General features: G+C 46.5%; 1 protein-coding gene across 1 annotated transcript in view; it reads right to left on the bottom strand.

Annotated features, from left to right (window-relative positions):
- Positions 1–2,147: 2,147 nt before the first annotated feature.
- Positions 2,148–15,498, bottom strand: part of ONECUT3 (one cut homeobox 3) — a 70,997-nt gene continuing 57,646 nt past the window's right edge. Inside the window, exon 2 of the mRNA XM_067554252.1 lies at positions 2,148–2,440. Within this exon, the coding sequence (XP_067410353.1) occupies positions 2,148–2,440 (293 nt within the window). The remainder of the gene's footprint in view (positions 2,441–15,498) is intronic.

Here is a 15,498-nt window from a genome sequence, read left to right as displayed (position 1 = left end):
TTTGTTTGTTTTAATTCCTGTTGTTTTTTTTTCCTTTTACAATTTCCCCCATATATATATATGTATATATATATATATATATATATATACACACAAACACATATGAAACATATATATATATATATATACACACACACACATATATATATTGCAAACGGATCCATATTTTTTTGGTTTTCCACCATGCACCAATGTCAATTTCCTTAAGATTTTGGTTTTCCTTCTTTGCTAACAGAGACAAGGAAAGGGGCGAGGGCGCAGGGGTGACAGTGTGTGTGTTGGGGGTGGGGCGGAGAGACACAAAGCAGTCAAAACAGGGCTTTGTTTGGGTTTGCTTTTAAACCAAAATTGAAACTGAAATAAAGTGAAGATCATTGCTGAGCCAGACTGGCCTCACCGATCCAGTTCCCAGGAAAGGTCAGATCCTTCAGTTGATGTCTTTCCTCTTGGGTTTTTCAAACAATTATTTTTATACCCGATTTATGTAGCTAAAATGTGCTTCTTGACCTGCTTGAACTCTAGGTGACACAGTGCAATTCAACTTAGCACCCTCCTGTGCTGGTGCCCATCTCCCAGAAGCAAGCTGAGCAGGGGAGGGACGTTAGCATCTCCATGGTTTTCCTTGGGCTTGGAATTTCTTTGGAAGGAATCCTAGAAGAAAAGGATCTTCTCTTGGGTTATTGGGTTTTTTTTTTTTTTTTTGGATCTCTTTTGTGCACTTGGCGTCAAGACTGGTGGCCACAACGGATGCTCTTGGACGCTCCTCAGAAGATCAAGTAAACCCTCCCCGTGTAGGGTCTATTGTCTGCGAAGTACAGGAGGAAGGGACGAATGGGGGCTGATCTCTTTCCCACAGCCTGCAGGTCTCATCCTGACGTACCCGGCCCCCCCAGAGGGAGCTACTGTTCGGGCTGCATGCAATAAGCGCCATCCTGTTATCACCACCCCAGGGCTTTGCTCTCCACTCACGCCTCCCGTCTCAGGGACTTGAAAGCACTTTACACAAGCATTCAGCCTTAAGCCTCTCGCCCCAAGGAAGCATTTGCAAACCAGGGGTTGGAGTCAAACAGAGGTATTAGTGACTCTCCCAAGAGCCATACAGCAAGGCAGTGGGAGAGTTGGGATTAGAACCCAGGAGTCCTACTGCCCGTTTGCCATGCTCTCACTGCTAGGTAACACTGCCTCTCTCCCCTTGTGAGCAATAACACTTTCAAGGGAGCAGAGCACCTACCCTCTCCCCAGCCTTGGGTGCTCTGTTGCCTCTGAAGTGTACATCTCAGCGCATCATCTCTCAGGTTGCCATGGCACCTGCCACCTGGTGTCTAAGGGCCAGATTTTTAAACCTATATAGGTGCCGAAAGCTGCAGGGAGGTGTCCAGTGGGATTTTTGGAAGTGCCTCGGTTCCTAACTCCCATTGATATCAGTCTCCGAGATCAATGGGAGTCAGGCACTTCAGCGCTCCAGGCCTTTGACAGACTGGGTCTAAATGCCTCCCATCCCCCCATGCTCAGATGCTGGAGATGTGGAGAGTTCAGGGCTGAAACTCATCCCTCGGGCCTCAAACCTTGTATCTTACAAGGGGAAAGGCCAGTACTGTGCAATTGAAAGACGAGCCCGGTGAACACGGCAGAGCGTGGGGGGGGGAGTGAGCATGGCGGGGGTGAGGGTGGTGGGTGGCACAGTCTCCTCCACTGCAAAAATCAGGAGTGGCTGGGGCGGCTCCGTCCTCAATGGCTGGAAACGAGGGAGGAATCTGAGGCCTGGAGTCCCGTGCGACGAGCACTGCAGATATAACGCTCCCTCACCCCCGTCCCCCACATGGCCTGGGAGTTGCCCACTCCACTGGGGGAGTTTCTTCAGAGCCCTGAAAGGAAGGAAACCGCCCTGTTCCAAATGGTTCCCCTTTGAAGCGAGTGTCGTCCGGGGCTTGTTTGTGGCAGCGAGACACGGGACTAAGCTGAGGTCCAGAGGACAAGTCGCAGCATCTCCGCACGATGAGTTTGGTGGGTTGGTTTCCCTGCAGCACCCACGAGCACTCAACTGGAAGGCCAGGGTTGGCGTGGCTCATCGTGGGATTCGGGGGGGGGGGGTGGCTTTGTCATGAGGAGGGAGTGGCTGTGGGGTGGGGAGGGACAGAAAAGGGGTATCATGCTTTGGAGAAAGTGCTTGTAGAAGACGAGGGAACCCCGGGGTTGGCACCCGCATCCTCCTGCCAGCGGTTCATGCACCGCCGGCGGGCGTTCATGAAGAAGTTGCTGACGGTGTTGAGCTCCAGGCCCAGCTGCTGCGAGATGGTCATCTGCATCTCCTTGGAGGGGCGCTTGTTCTCCTTGAAGATCGCGATCAGGGTGCGGCGCTGCAGGTCCGTGAAGACCAGCCGCTGCTTCTTGGGCTGGAGGTTCCTGTCTTTCTGCTGCTCCTGTTCTTTGCGTTTGCAGGCTAGACGTTCAAAAGAAAGAACATGGCCATTAATCGGTGCAGGCCCATGGCACCCAGCACTCCTCTCTCACAGCCTGGCCCTCTCTTACTCCTTCCTCCCTTCACTCCGTGAGCCCACTCACTCTCTGCCCATCCCTCTCGGCCACCTCTCCATCTCTCCTTCTCTTGAGAGGGGACCAAAGGTGCCACCTGCCTGAGACATGCCATGCAAGCGACCACTTGGAAGCCCTTGGAGACTTGCAAGTCATGGACCATCCCAATATCTCCTTGCGGTACCAGGGCTGGAGTAGGAGGAAACTCATGGCTTGATTTTGCCCCCCTCGCCCTCTGGCAATTTGGGACCTGCTAATTCCTAAATCGTGAGTGGTGCTAATACTGAGAAGTATCCATTTAACTCCTGCCTAGCTCACAGCCCTATAGGGCAGGTTCCCATACACTCTATTAGAAACCTTCTGTTGGTCTCCATTGGTTTCTGCTGGTCTTTGTTGACCAACAACCCTATAAGCTAACGGATCCACAGACCCACGGCTCTGTCCCTAAGCCCAGATGCCAACTTGAAATAGCAGGAAACAGCTGAAATTTTCCAAGCGGACTTTCCGTGATGGCTGCTCATGTTTCCTGGCTGGCACCAATGGTTCTCAGCAAAATGAGGCAACAATCCTTCAACTCTCAGCGTGGTTTGTGAAGGTGGTTTGCCTCATTTCACTTCTGTCTGTGAAACAGACTGTGCAACGGTCCAGGAAATCTAGGCTTCTCCAACTGCCTTTGCTGCTGTAGTCTCGCTCTCTCCTGCTGGATTCAATCCCATTCTGAGCACGCCATCGATACATTTCTGCCCAACAGAACCAAGTTCTGTAGTTAAAAGTCCTCCCCCTGTCTCAGCACTGAGCAATAGGTCACCACAGGATGTGCTTTCCCCTGTGGGGGACACACGGAAGTTGTGTGCAGGGGAGGAGTGATTGTGAGCTCTTTGGGACAGGGGTTTTTGTGTTTGTGCAGCACGTGGCACAGTGGGGTTCTGGTTCACGACTATAATAATTAAATAATCTCAATAATATGGGAAGCCCCATTAAACTTTCTGCACTCTGTGCGGGGGCTGAGGAAATAACTAACTATATGGATTTTATTTTGCACAAATGCCCAAATTTTGCTCTTTGGGGAAAGCTTTTGCTATGATTTCTTTTAAGGGGGAAAAAACAAAAACTTGTGGAGGCAAAATGTGTGGTTTTGGCTTGACATTTTTCTGCAATATATGTTAACATTGGTTGGGATTTTCATAAGTGCCTATGTCATTTAGGACCCTAACAGTATGTCAATGCTTACAATGCTACAGCGGCACAGCTAGGGTGCTTCTGTGTAGACACTCATTACAGCGACAGGAGGGGTTCTCCCACCTCCCTGAGAGGCAGTAGTGAGGTCAACAGAGGGCAGGTGGCATAACTTAAAACACTGCATCGCCCACAGGGATTAAGTCAGCAAAGCTACGACCCTCGGGGGGTGTGGCCTTTTCATGCCCGTCACAGACGTAGCCATGCTGATGTCCATTTACAGTGCAGACCGGCCCTAAATCCCAATTTCTAAAATAGCCCTTAGGATGGGACTCACAAGGGGGTGTGTCTAAAGTGTGTCTACACTACAAACAAACCCTGTGGCGGTGAGTTTCAGAGCCCGGGGCCACAGACTGAGGCTGGGGAAACTCGTGCTACGGGGCTAAAAATAGTAGTGAAGATGCTCCTACTTGGACTGGAGCTCAGGCGCTGAGATCCATCCTCTTCGCCAGGTTTCAGAGCTTGAGCGGGAACGTCTACACGGCTATTTTCTGTGCTGTAGCATGAGCCTCCCGAGACCGAGTCTGTAGACCCAGGCTCTGAGCCTCACTGCTGCGGGTCTTGTTTTGCAGTGTAGACGTACCGAGACTCAGCTGCGGTGTCCAACGTTTAGGGGCCCTGTTGCCGGGTGGAATCCACAGACCTGAGTCAGGCACCTGGGCTCCAAGGCAGGGGCAAAGTGAGGAGCCTAAAAAAGGCATTCACAGAAGCCTGGGCGCTGAGTGGGGAACCACCTAAGCCAGCTTGTGGGAAATGCCGAGGAGAGGGCTGGGGCTCAAAGGATTAGGAGCCTGAGCGGGAGGGCGGGCATCTGTCTCCAGGCGGGATCCACGACTTGTGTAAGATGCAAGTTAACGGAGCTATGACCAATTACTGGGGCTGCAGATCTGGCCCCAGGTGCCTATCACATAGCGAGCTTTTCCTCTGTAGCTGTGCTGGGCTCTTTGTGGATCAGCTCTGTGAGAGCAACATCACACACGCTCAAAGACAGTCCAATACCTTCTCATCTGGAAGATCTCCCTGGTGGGATATTTGTCCTCAGCTAATGGACGCTTTCTCTTAGGCAAGCAGACCACAGATACCATCAGCCCCTGAGGATTACATGTGGTTCCACTTGCAAGGGTCTGAGCTGGAGTGGCTGGGTGAGGTTCTGGGGCCTGCAATATGCCGGAGGTCAGGCTAGATGATCCTGATGGTCCCGTCTGACCTTAAAAATCTATGAGTCTATGAGCTCAAAAACTCTATAGGAGCCGGACTGTCTCAGAGGACAGCAGGGCCCCTGGGAATGCAATGCCTGTAGTGTCCTATTGCTCTTGAGAAATGGAAACCCCTTAAAAACCAAAAAAAATAAGGAGGAACAGGATACGAGTTAGACTGGTGCATTTCATTGGGTTTCACAGCTATGACATCCCATCCCCTACAGCCAATCACGAAGATCCATTTTGTGTCCAGGATTCCAAAGCTGTTTCAAACTCGTTCATCATGGGTCTTGCAAGTCTGGTACTTTCACCTCTTTGCTCTGCCCACCTGCCATTTAACACTCCTAAATAGTTTCCTCGACTTTCGCCAGTGATTCACAATGAGGGGCACAATTCATCTTCATTTCCACTGACACAAGGTAAAGGTGAAAGCATTCCTTGCCTGTTGTTTAATAGTTTTATAGGGTTAGTTCATGAGAGCTATAATGTCGGTAGAATAGCACTTTCTGAGGACACTGGGAATTTGTCCCAATATTTTGGCTAGGATCGTATGTCAGGGAACTCTATTAGAGTTCATCTACACCTGAATTTCTAGTCATATTTTCACATGTGCTAACTAACATGATTGTAAACTCTAGTGTGACCATGACACACATTGATTGTAATGCTGGCAGCGTATGCCAAGGCCCCTGGGCCTCACTGATCAATGCCTAGCTGGAAATCAGTCTGTCTCGCCTGTGTGTTAGCATTGTGTATTGGAGTTATCTAGTGTTTAGACTTTATGAAAGACTTGTAAGTTGCTGCATGCATTAATCTCGTGTATAACCTCTATAACCCATGCTATAAGGTAATACTTAATTGCTTGTTCTGTAACTGTAAAATATTTGTTCTGAAGTTATGTGACTCACCAAACAGGGAAAAAAACTTCACCCAATGCTGGATGTGTACATAAGGTGTTATCTCCTGCCGAACAGGAAGGTTTATTGGAGCCAAATGGGCCATTGTGGAACAGAAACTTTGTTGATTGCTTCCCACAGAGCCCTGAAGAGAGTACATGCCCAAGCCCTTGTCTCATTACAATGCTTGAACATGGGGGGGAAGGGAATAAAAATGCCTGTTAAGGAGAACTTATTATTCCTTTTCTGCTTGGACTCTGGGGGGCGGGGATTTCTAAGCACATGCATTTCTAAGCTGTTTCACCTGGATTGGCCCTAAAGGATATACAAAATCTGCATATTATAGACGTTGCTATTACCTTTTGAAACCTGACTGTAACACATTTGTGTGTGTTTGCTTACCGCCTTTAACTTTGTAAATAACTCATTTCTTTTTCCTTGTTAATAAATCCTTAGTTAGTTGACTATTGGATTGGATACAAGTGTTGTCTTTGGTGTAAGATCTAAGGTGAAAATGGACCTGGGGTAATGGAGTGGTCCTTTGGGACTGGGAACACCTGATTATTTTGAGATCTTTCGTGTAACGTGACCATCTATCACAGAGTTGAGCTTGCCTGGGTGGCAAGATAGATCAGAGTGCCCAAGGGCACTGTCTGTGACTCCATGTTAAGGAGTCTACGCTTGTTACTTGGTTGGTAAAATCGAAGTATAGAACTCACAGCCAGTTTGGGGTTTGTGCCCTGCTTCTCAACAATCTGCCCTGAGGCTGATAATCTCGCTCATGAGCCACTCCAGATAACCTGATGGGGATAATGATAAAGTGCTTTGAGATCTATGGGAGAAAAGATTTGAATAAGAGCTAAGTGCCATTCTTAGCTATGTCAAGGTTACAAACTACCTGTGCCTTGTCAACAATGCGATAGCTATCTCAATGTAAAACCCCTCCTTTTTTTTGCAGTGACTTAGGACCACATTTCAATGAAAGTCAATGGGATTTAGGTTCCTAAGTCACTTAGATGCTTTTGAAAATTTTACTGTGCATATCAGGCATACATCGTTAGAGCTCGCCAGCCTACAGTTTGGGCACGTAGCTCATTGTGAGAGCAAAACGAATAGATTTGAATGCCGGAAGGAACCACTGTGATCATCTAGTCTAATCTCTTGCATAGCACAGGCCAGCGAATGTCACCCAGTAATTCCTGCATTGAGGTCAATAGCTTGTGACTGAGCCAGAGACTATCTTAAAAAATATATCCAGTCTTGATTTAAAGACTGCGGATGATGGAGAATCCATCACAACCCTGGGTAATTTGTTCCGATGGTTAATTACCTTTCCTGTTAAAAACGTGCTTCTTGTTTCTAGTTTAAACGGAATTGCAGGCCCGTTCAAACCCTGGCCTTTAACATGAGGAATAGCGAGATTACATTTTAATTGCAAATCTGGTCCTCTAATTACTGGAAAAACACATTTCTTTTTCTGAATTGCTTTTTATGGTCACTTTCATGTAAGAATCCTCTTGAAATTATAGGCACCTTGAACTAACAGTATAAAACTAAGTTATGAGGTCCCCCGCTTCCACCCAGAGTTGGGTAGGTCTTGAGTTGAGTGAATCACTTGTTATAAATAATTTATCCAACGAATTTAGCCTCTTTGCCTGCTGCCTGGAAAAGACATAAGCAGGTTGTAACTTCCTTAAATTTATTCATTAATCAATTAATTTTAGGCAATCTTTTACCTCTATGGACTGATCCCAAACAGTTCCTGTATAAATTCAATACTTGTGTCAGAGAGATGTGATTGGTCATGTAAACCTTGTAGCAGTGATTCTGTCCCCTGATTGGCTGAGTGCACCATATTTGCTTAGCTCTAGTTAGGACAGATGGTTTACAGGAGACAACAGATTTGCCCATGCAAATATATTCAGTTCAACCCATTTTCTCTCTGGCAATAATGGTTAACCGAGATAATTTTCCTGGCCCTTGCAAATGGCCCTGAATCCAGATGCTCTTTCTTCGTTGGAAACAAACATCCTATACAACAAAAATACTTTTAACCCTTCGTGGTACCAGGTGGAGCCTGTGTCCCATAAGGGTACCTCAGTCAAACAGTCAGCAGATGAATGTTGTAGTGGAAAAACCTACCCTATGACCATCAGATGCTTGCAAAACAAACAAACAAAAGGAACCTTTTATAGAAAATTTGACTTTTTTTTACCAGACACCAATTTTAAAAAAAGAAACAAACCAAAACAGAGCAAGCAAACAAAAAAAAAAAAACCCCCGCAGACGTGCACAATCGGAACAGTGAGCGATGTGTTTTTTATGACAAAATTCCCTCCTCCACCTCCACTCCCCTACCACCTCCCCGTTTGCTCCAAGGCACTCATTTGTCCCATCCTCCACTCACTCTCAACGATGTTGCAGTCGAGAGCTAGAGGCAAAGGTGTGCATCAGGTCAAACCAGTGTATACAAAGGACTTGGTGCAGTGCAAGTGAATCGCTCCTGTTTCTTGCTGTACGTGGTACTGGAGTGTACAGGAAGTGTTAACATTGTGGAGAAAGCAAAGACATAACAGGTGTGTCGAGCCTGTTTATTGCCTCTTGCTATCTGTAATAGAATGGTCACCGGCTACCGACAGTTACTACTCTGCAACCTCTGGGCTAATGTAACATCTTCTCTGTGCTCAGAGAAAGAATTAACTCGCATGGCAAATGCTGACTTTCTGTTAGTGACCACTGTGTAGATGCAGCATCTTCTCCTTCTGTTGGTGTGTGGTATAGCTCTACCCTCTTGCTAGGGATGGCGTAATTGTCATATCTCCTGCTCGCCATTGTCTGGGCTATAGAGTCATAGATTTTAAGCTCAGAAGGGACCTGATCATGTTCTAGTCTGACCTCCTGAGTGCAATAAGTCTGCAGTATCTCTTTGCTCTTTGACCTCTATGTGAGAGCTGCAGAACCTCCCATATCTTTTGTCTTCAAATACTTTCTGCCACTGACTGTACATGGCAGGGCCTAGATTTTCAAAAGTGACCAGTGATTTTTCAGAGCCCGGTATGCAGCACCTTCTAGGGGTCTGGTTTTCAGAAGGCAGCTGCTCAGGTCTGCCTAAAGTGCATCAAGCTGGGCACCCAAAATGACCAGTAGCTTTTGAAAATCTGAGCTGCCTATTGGAGCTCTTGTCTCCTGCTGTGTGTGGTATGCGGCATACATCTCCAGCTTCTTGCAACATGTGATCAGTCTACATTAGCTCCGTGGTTTACGGAGCTCTGCATGGGAAGTCGTGTGTGGTGTGTATGAGGTCGGTGTGCTCTCCCAGAGGTAGATAATAGACCATATTAACCCTGGGTGTAATTCCAGTGAAGCTACTGGGATAACCCCCGTTGGTGAATTTGTCCTATTATGTTTCCCATGTATTGATTATCCTCTAGACAAGCTGTATTGGATAAGCATAGACAGTCTCTGTTATTCAGTGTTTCAAGTTTTTAAACTCGGCATTTGTTTCTAAAAAGTTTAAACACAATTATTGAGAGTAATTATTAATAAGCATAGCAATATGCAATGATGCATGACTTATTCTGCTGTTGGAACACGGAGACCTCAAATGCAGCATTCTATTGGTTGGCTAGCAAACAAGACTGCTATTGAAAACAAAACGTAGCATTAGTATTGCTTCTGAATATATTTGTTATCATACATGATAGAAGAAGTGATATGCTTAGGATGAGAGCGGGTTAGGCAGAAGCCTATGCAGCAAATAGAGTTGGGTTCTCATTCTGGTGCCAATACTTTTCTGACTGCATGGCCTTGGGCTAGTCATTTCTCCTCTCTGTAAGAACAAAAGAACGGCCATACTGGGGCAGAGCAGTGGTCCAGCTGGCCTAGTATCCTGTCTGTGACAGTGACCAATGCCAGATGCTTCAGAGGGAATGAACAGAACAGGGCAATTTACTGAGTGATCCATCTCCTGTTATCCAGTCCCAACATCTGGCAGTCAGAGGTTTAGGGACACCCAAAGCATGGGGTTGCATCCCTGACCATCTTGGCTAATAGCCAGCAGTGGACCTATTCTTCAGGAAGTTATCTCATTCTTTTTTGAACTCATTTATACTTGTAGCCTTCACAACATCCACTGGCAATGAATTCCACAGGTTGCGCGTTGTGTGAAGAAGTACTTACTTGTGTTAGCTTTAAACCCGCTGCCTATTAATTTCATTGGGTGACCCCTGGTTCTTGTGTAAATAACACTTCCTTATTCACTTTCTCCATATCAGTCATGATTTTATAGCCCTCTATCATATCCCGCCTCAGTCGTCTCTTTTCTAAGATGAACCATCCCATTTTTAATCTCTCCTCATACGGAAGCTGTTCCATAACCTCAATCATTTTTGTTGCCCTTCTTTATATCTTTTCCAATTCTAATATATCTTTTTCGAGATGGGGTGGCCAGAACTGCACATAGTATTGAAGGTGTGGGTGTATCATGGACTTATATACTGGCATTGTGACATTTTCTGTTTTATTATCTATCCCTTTCCTAATGGTTCCTAAGATTCAGTTGGCTTTTTTGACTGCTGTTGCACATTGAGGGGATGTCGTCAGAGAACTATCCATGATGACTCCAAGACCTTTCTTCACTGGTAACAGCTAATTTTAGACCCGATCATTTTGTAGGTACAGCTGGGATTATGTTTTCCAATGTGCATTAGTTTGCCCTTATCAACATTGAATTTCATCTGAATTGAATTAATTGAATTTCATCCATCCAGTGACTCCTTTGTAACTCTTCGCAGTCAGCTTTGGACTTAACTATATTGAGTACATTTGTATTGTCTGCAAATTTTGCCACCTCCCTATTCACCCATCTTTCGAGATCATTTATGAATACATTGAACAGCACTGGTCCCAATTCAGATCCTTGGGGGAACGCCACTATTTGCCTCTCTGCATTCTGAAAACTCACCATTTATTCCTACCCTTTGTTTCCTATCTTTTAACGAGTTACTGATCCATGAGAGGACCTTCCCTCTTATCCCATGACTACTTATGAGGCTTTGATGAGGGACCTCATCAAAGACTTTCTGAAAGTGCAAGTACATTATATCCACTGGATCACCCTTGTCCACATGCTTGTTGACACCCTCAAAAGAATTCTCATAGATTGGTGAGGCATGATTTCCCTGTGCCAAAGACATATCGTATTTGTGTGTCTGATCATTCTGTTCTTTACTACAGTTTCAACTAATTTGCCTGGTACTGAAGTTAGGTTTACCAGCCTGTAGTTGCCGGGATCACCTCTGGAGACTTTTTTGAAAATGGGCCCTGGGGGAGGACCCATCACTGGGGAAGCAGCACGGGCATCTCGCCTCCTCTTCATCTTAACTGAACTTGAGCCATGGAGGGAGTCTCATGGAGAGACAGACCTGGCCTAGAGTGGCAAGAATGAAGGACAGACAGTTGAATAAAGATGGCTGACCTGCTATGGTTGTATGAGGCCAGTTCACGAACCCACAGGCTCAAAACAGCCTCGAAGAATCCTTAATCCTGGAGACTCTCAGGATAAGGCTCTACTATGAGGACAGCAGTGCTTCCCAGGTGTGGTATTTCCAACCCCCAAACATTCAAAAATCCTGAGGCAGGCCTCAAATAATCATGAGATCAGCTTAAATACCATGAGATTCAGAAAAAATGGGGTTCATTTTATTTATATTCGGGCGGTGGAGCCCTTAGGTTATGCTTGGGTTATGTTTTCAGGCAACTGTTAGGGCCAGAAACGTCCTTTTAAAAAGAATGAAAGCTGCGATTCTCACCTAAACCGAGACCTGGAATTTTACCAAAAAAAAAAAAAAAAAGAAAAAGAGACCAAATATTGTGACACGCGGGATAAGATCATGAGCATTAGCCACACGGTAGCTGGCCCTTTCAACAACCCAGGGGATTAACAGTACCGTAGAGATACTAAATATTAAATCATTCATCTTTGCATTGTGATGGCAGCTATAGATCCTAGCTGAGATCGGGGCCCCACTGTGCTGGGCGCTGCGCACACATATCAGGAGAGTCCCTGCCCCTAGGGGTGTGTCTACATTGCAGCTGGAAGCAAGCCCCCAGCACGGATGACTAGTGTTAGCAGGGCTCGAGCTAGCACGCTAACAATAGCAGGGTGGACTTTGTGGTTCGGGTTGGAGCTTGGGCTTGCAAGGGCCTGAGAACCTGAGCGGTAACGTCCGCACAGCCATTTTTAGTGCACTACCTCGGGCCCTGCTAACACCAGTCTGTCTATTCGGGCTGGGAGATGCATGTCCCGCTACAGTATAGCCAGACCCTACAGCTCACAGTCTAAATAGGCAAAGGAGGGGTTGTTATCCCCATTTTACAGCTGGGCAATTGAGGCAGCAGGAGATGAAAAGACTTCCTGAAAGACACGGCAGGCCTGTGACCCAGCTGAGATTTGAGCAGAGATTTGCAGGGGCTTTTTAGTCCATTGTTTTAACCGGGCGGCCTTCTTTCTCTCATTGAAGATCCCTGGTTCAAATCCTGCTTCCAACCCATACAGAACTGAGAGGCCATAATAGTGACAACCTGAATTAGGCCAAATCCTGGCTAATGGTGTGTCAGAAAATGTCCAGACTCTAGTCTCTAAGGCTGGGCTTTAATTCTTAGCTCTGATCTAGCACTTTTCACCCATAGAGCTCAAAACACTTTACAAGGGAGGGCGGTATCATTATCCCCATTTTACAGCTGGGGAAACTGAGGCACAGGGTGGCACAGTGATTTACCTAAGGTCACCCTGTGAGCGCGTAGCAGAGCCAGGGATAGACTCGTGCTCCCCTGCCTGCATCGCCTGGGCCTAGTGGGATAGCACGACGCTGCCTTCTTGGGATTTGAACAGTGTAGGCACTTTCCAACCTTATTGTGCAGAAAGGCATGGACCCAGGCAGTAGAGATGCTGCCGTGAAGCGGATCAGTAAAGAACCTCCCTGGTTCCTTATTTTATTTGTTTATTTTCTGCTGATGCAGCTTAACTTGCCTTTTCCCTATTCAATCTAATTACAGCTCCATGCAGGAAAAATCAATAGTGACGCTAGTCAGATCTATTTACAGCGGCTACCTAAACCCCACGCTGATGGAGCTTTTTCATATTTCTCATCCCTCGCAGCTGCTTTCCCAGGCAGGCTTTGTCTGCCAGGGGCTGTCTGGGCGTCCTCTGTCTGGAAGGAGCTGAGTGAACCACTCGCCTGGTATCTCACCGCATGGTGGAAATGGGAGTGGGAGAGATTTGTCACATTTGCACAACCTCCGCTGGAACAAAGCCTAGCTCTCACAAACGTGGGGCTTCTTGGTCGGCCAACTGGCACCTTCTGAGGCTGCTGAATTCCCCAAAACGCTGCATTCTGGAAACGGTGGGGACCGGAGAGAGGTCATTGGGCAAGGATCTTAAAGGTTGTCTACAGGGGGAAATGGACTGAAATAGCTACTGCAGAACAAGCTGTTCCAGAGTAGCTTCCTGTGTGGATGCCCTATTCCAGAACAAAAGCCCCTTTATTCTGGAATAATTTGTGCTGACTAATTGGGTTAATTTTTTGGAATAAAATCACTTTTATTCTGGAACACACTGTCCCCATGGGAAGCTATTCTACAATAGCTATTGCTGAATATCTTATTCTACAGTAGCTGTTCCGGTCAATTTCCCTGGGTAGACAAATCTTAAGTGAATGTTTGGAAGAAGGTGGCTGGGAGCCCAGGAAGAGTGGGGTGCAGAACTGCCTTGCCTGTTGGGATGGGTAATGTTAACTCCAGCCTTACAAATAGGGGACAGTCTAAGTATGTGGAGAGAGGATGGTCTTGTGGACTGAGATGTCAGTGCTTTGGGTTCAATTTCCAGCTTTACCACAGGATGCTTATAACACGCCACTATCCCTTCACATCTATATAAAACAGGGATATTATTACTTCTCTTGTCTCTTTAGAATGTAAGTTCTTTGGGATGGGGACTGTATGGTTCTATGTGTATATGTAACCGCCTGGCATATGCACTACAGGTCTTTCTCTGAGCCACTCCACATAGGATATGAATCGTTACACCCCATTGTTTTAGCTGCTTGGCTCTTTTAGGTCTGGAGGTCCCTGGCTGAGTCCCTGCTGTGCTGACCAAGGGAGTGGCCCTCATGCAGTATTACCACCCCAAGCATTCAAATATCATGCGATTGGCTTAAAATCATGAGATTTTAAAAATAATAGATTTGGGCCCCTTCTGTTTTGTTTGTTTTTTAACCTTTATGGGGTCATGGTTTCAAGTCCAACAATCTGGAGGGCTAGAAACTTACTTTTTAAAAACTAAATGCTAGGATTCTCACTTAACCACAGGACTCCAGAAACTGGGGCTTTAAGTAAAAGGCCAAATAGCATGAGATTGCGATAAAATCATGATAGGTGGCAGCATTGTCCAGTATGTTCTTACAGGTAAGTTCACGGAAGATATTGCTATTATGGCTATTAGCCAAGTTGGTCAGGAACAGACTCTGGGTGTCCCTAAACTTTTGAGTGCTAGAAGCTGGGCCTGGATAAAGACAATGGATCACTCAATAACTGTCCTGTTCTGTTCACTCCCTCTGAAGCATCTGGCACCGGCCACTATCAGAAGGAACACAGGATACTGGACTAGATGATCTGTCCCACTATGTCCACATTAGAGCCGGGTGGGAATTTGCCCTGGTCTACACTTACCTAGCAATTCGGCGGCAGTCGACGGGAGTTACGCAAGCTACGCAGAGTAGCTTGCATAACTTCCGTCGACTGCTGTGCTTCCCTTCTGTGCGGCGTCTTCACTGCACTGTGCCGATGGGAACCATGTTCCCATCGACGCAGTGCTATGCAACTTGACGGGGTGGTTTTACAGCATCGACTTCTGGATCGATTGAGCGGGTCTTCACCGACCGCTCAATCGATCCAGAAAGGTCGATCTGATGACAGTGACTTTGCCGCTGTCATCGTAGACATGCCCCTTGATTTTCCATTTTGCAGGAAATTCTACAATGTCTCCATTTTTTCCGCTCAACCTTCTCAAAATGAAATTTCCCCAAATTTCCCCAAAATGAAATGTCATCAAAATTGACACATTTCCGTGAAACATTTGGCTTTCAAAAAGTCAGCCTTTACCAACAGAAGAAGGTCCATTGGAAAATTTCCAACTAGCTCTAAAACACAGTGCATCTCACATGGGGGTCAGGACCTTCGCTGGAGCCGCTGCGCGCTACTGCAGTTCCAGCAATAGTGGAGCTGTTTGGATTTTGGGTCCCTTGCTGCTGACATGGGAGGTGCGGGGCAAGAGCGTAGCCAGCACTTCACTGTACCCTGCTGATCCTGTGTTACCATATCAGGCACTTGGTATCACTCACTAAATAGCTTGCAATGATGAGTTCATTTGAGAAAACTGCAGACTGGTCGCCTAACTGCGCAAAATTCACTGAACACATTATTTGCTGAGAATTAGTCACTTGACTCGTATCACGGATGCAAACTGTGGGGAACAGGATCATTATCATAAGTACTATAGACTAGTGGCTCTTAACTTTTCCAGATGACTGTACCCCTTTCAGGAGGCTGATTTGTCTTGCTTACGCCAAGTTTCATCT

This window comes from Emydura macquarii, unplaced genomic scaffold, assembly GCF_026122565.2.
Source record: "Emydura macquarii macquarii isolate MOO-44397 ecotype Brisbane River unplaced genomic scaffold, CSIRO-AGI_Emac_v2 contig_306, whole genome shotgun sequence".
NCBI lineage: Eukaryota > Metazoa > Chordata > Testudines > Chelidae > Emydura > Emydura macquarii.
This window is presented reverse-complemented; position numbering and strand designations above follow the sequence as displayed.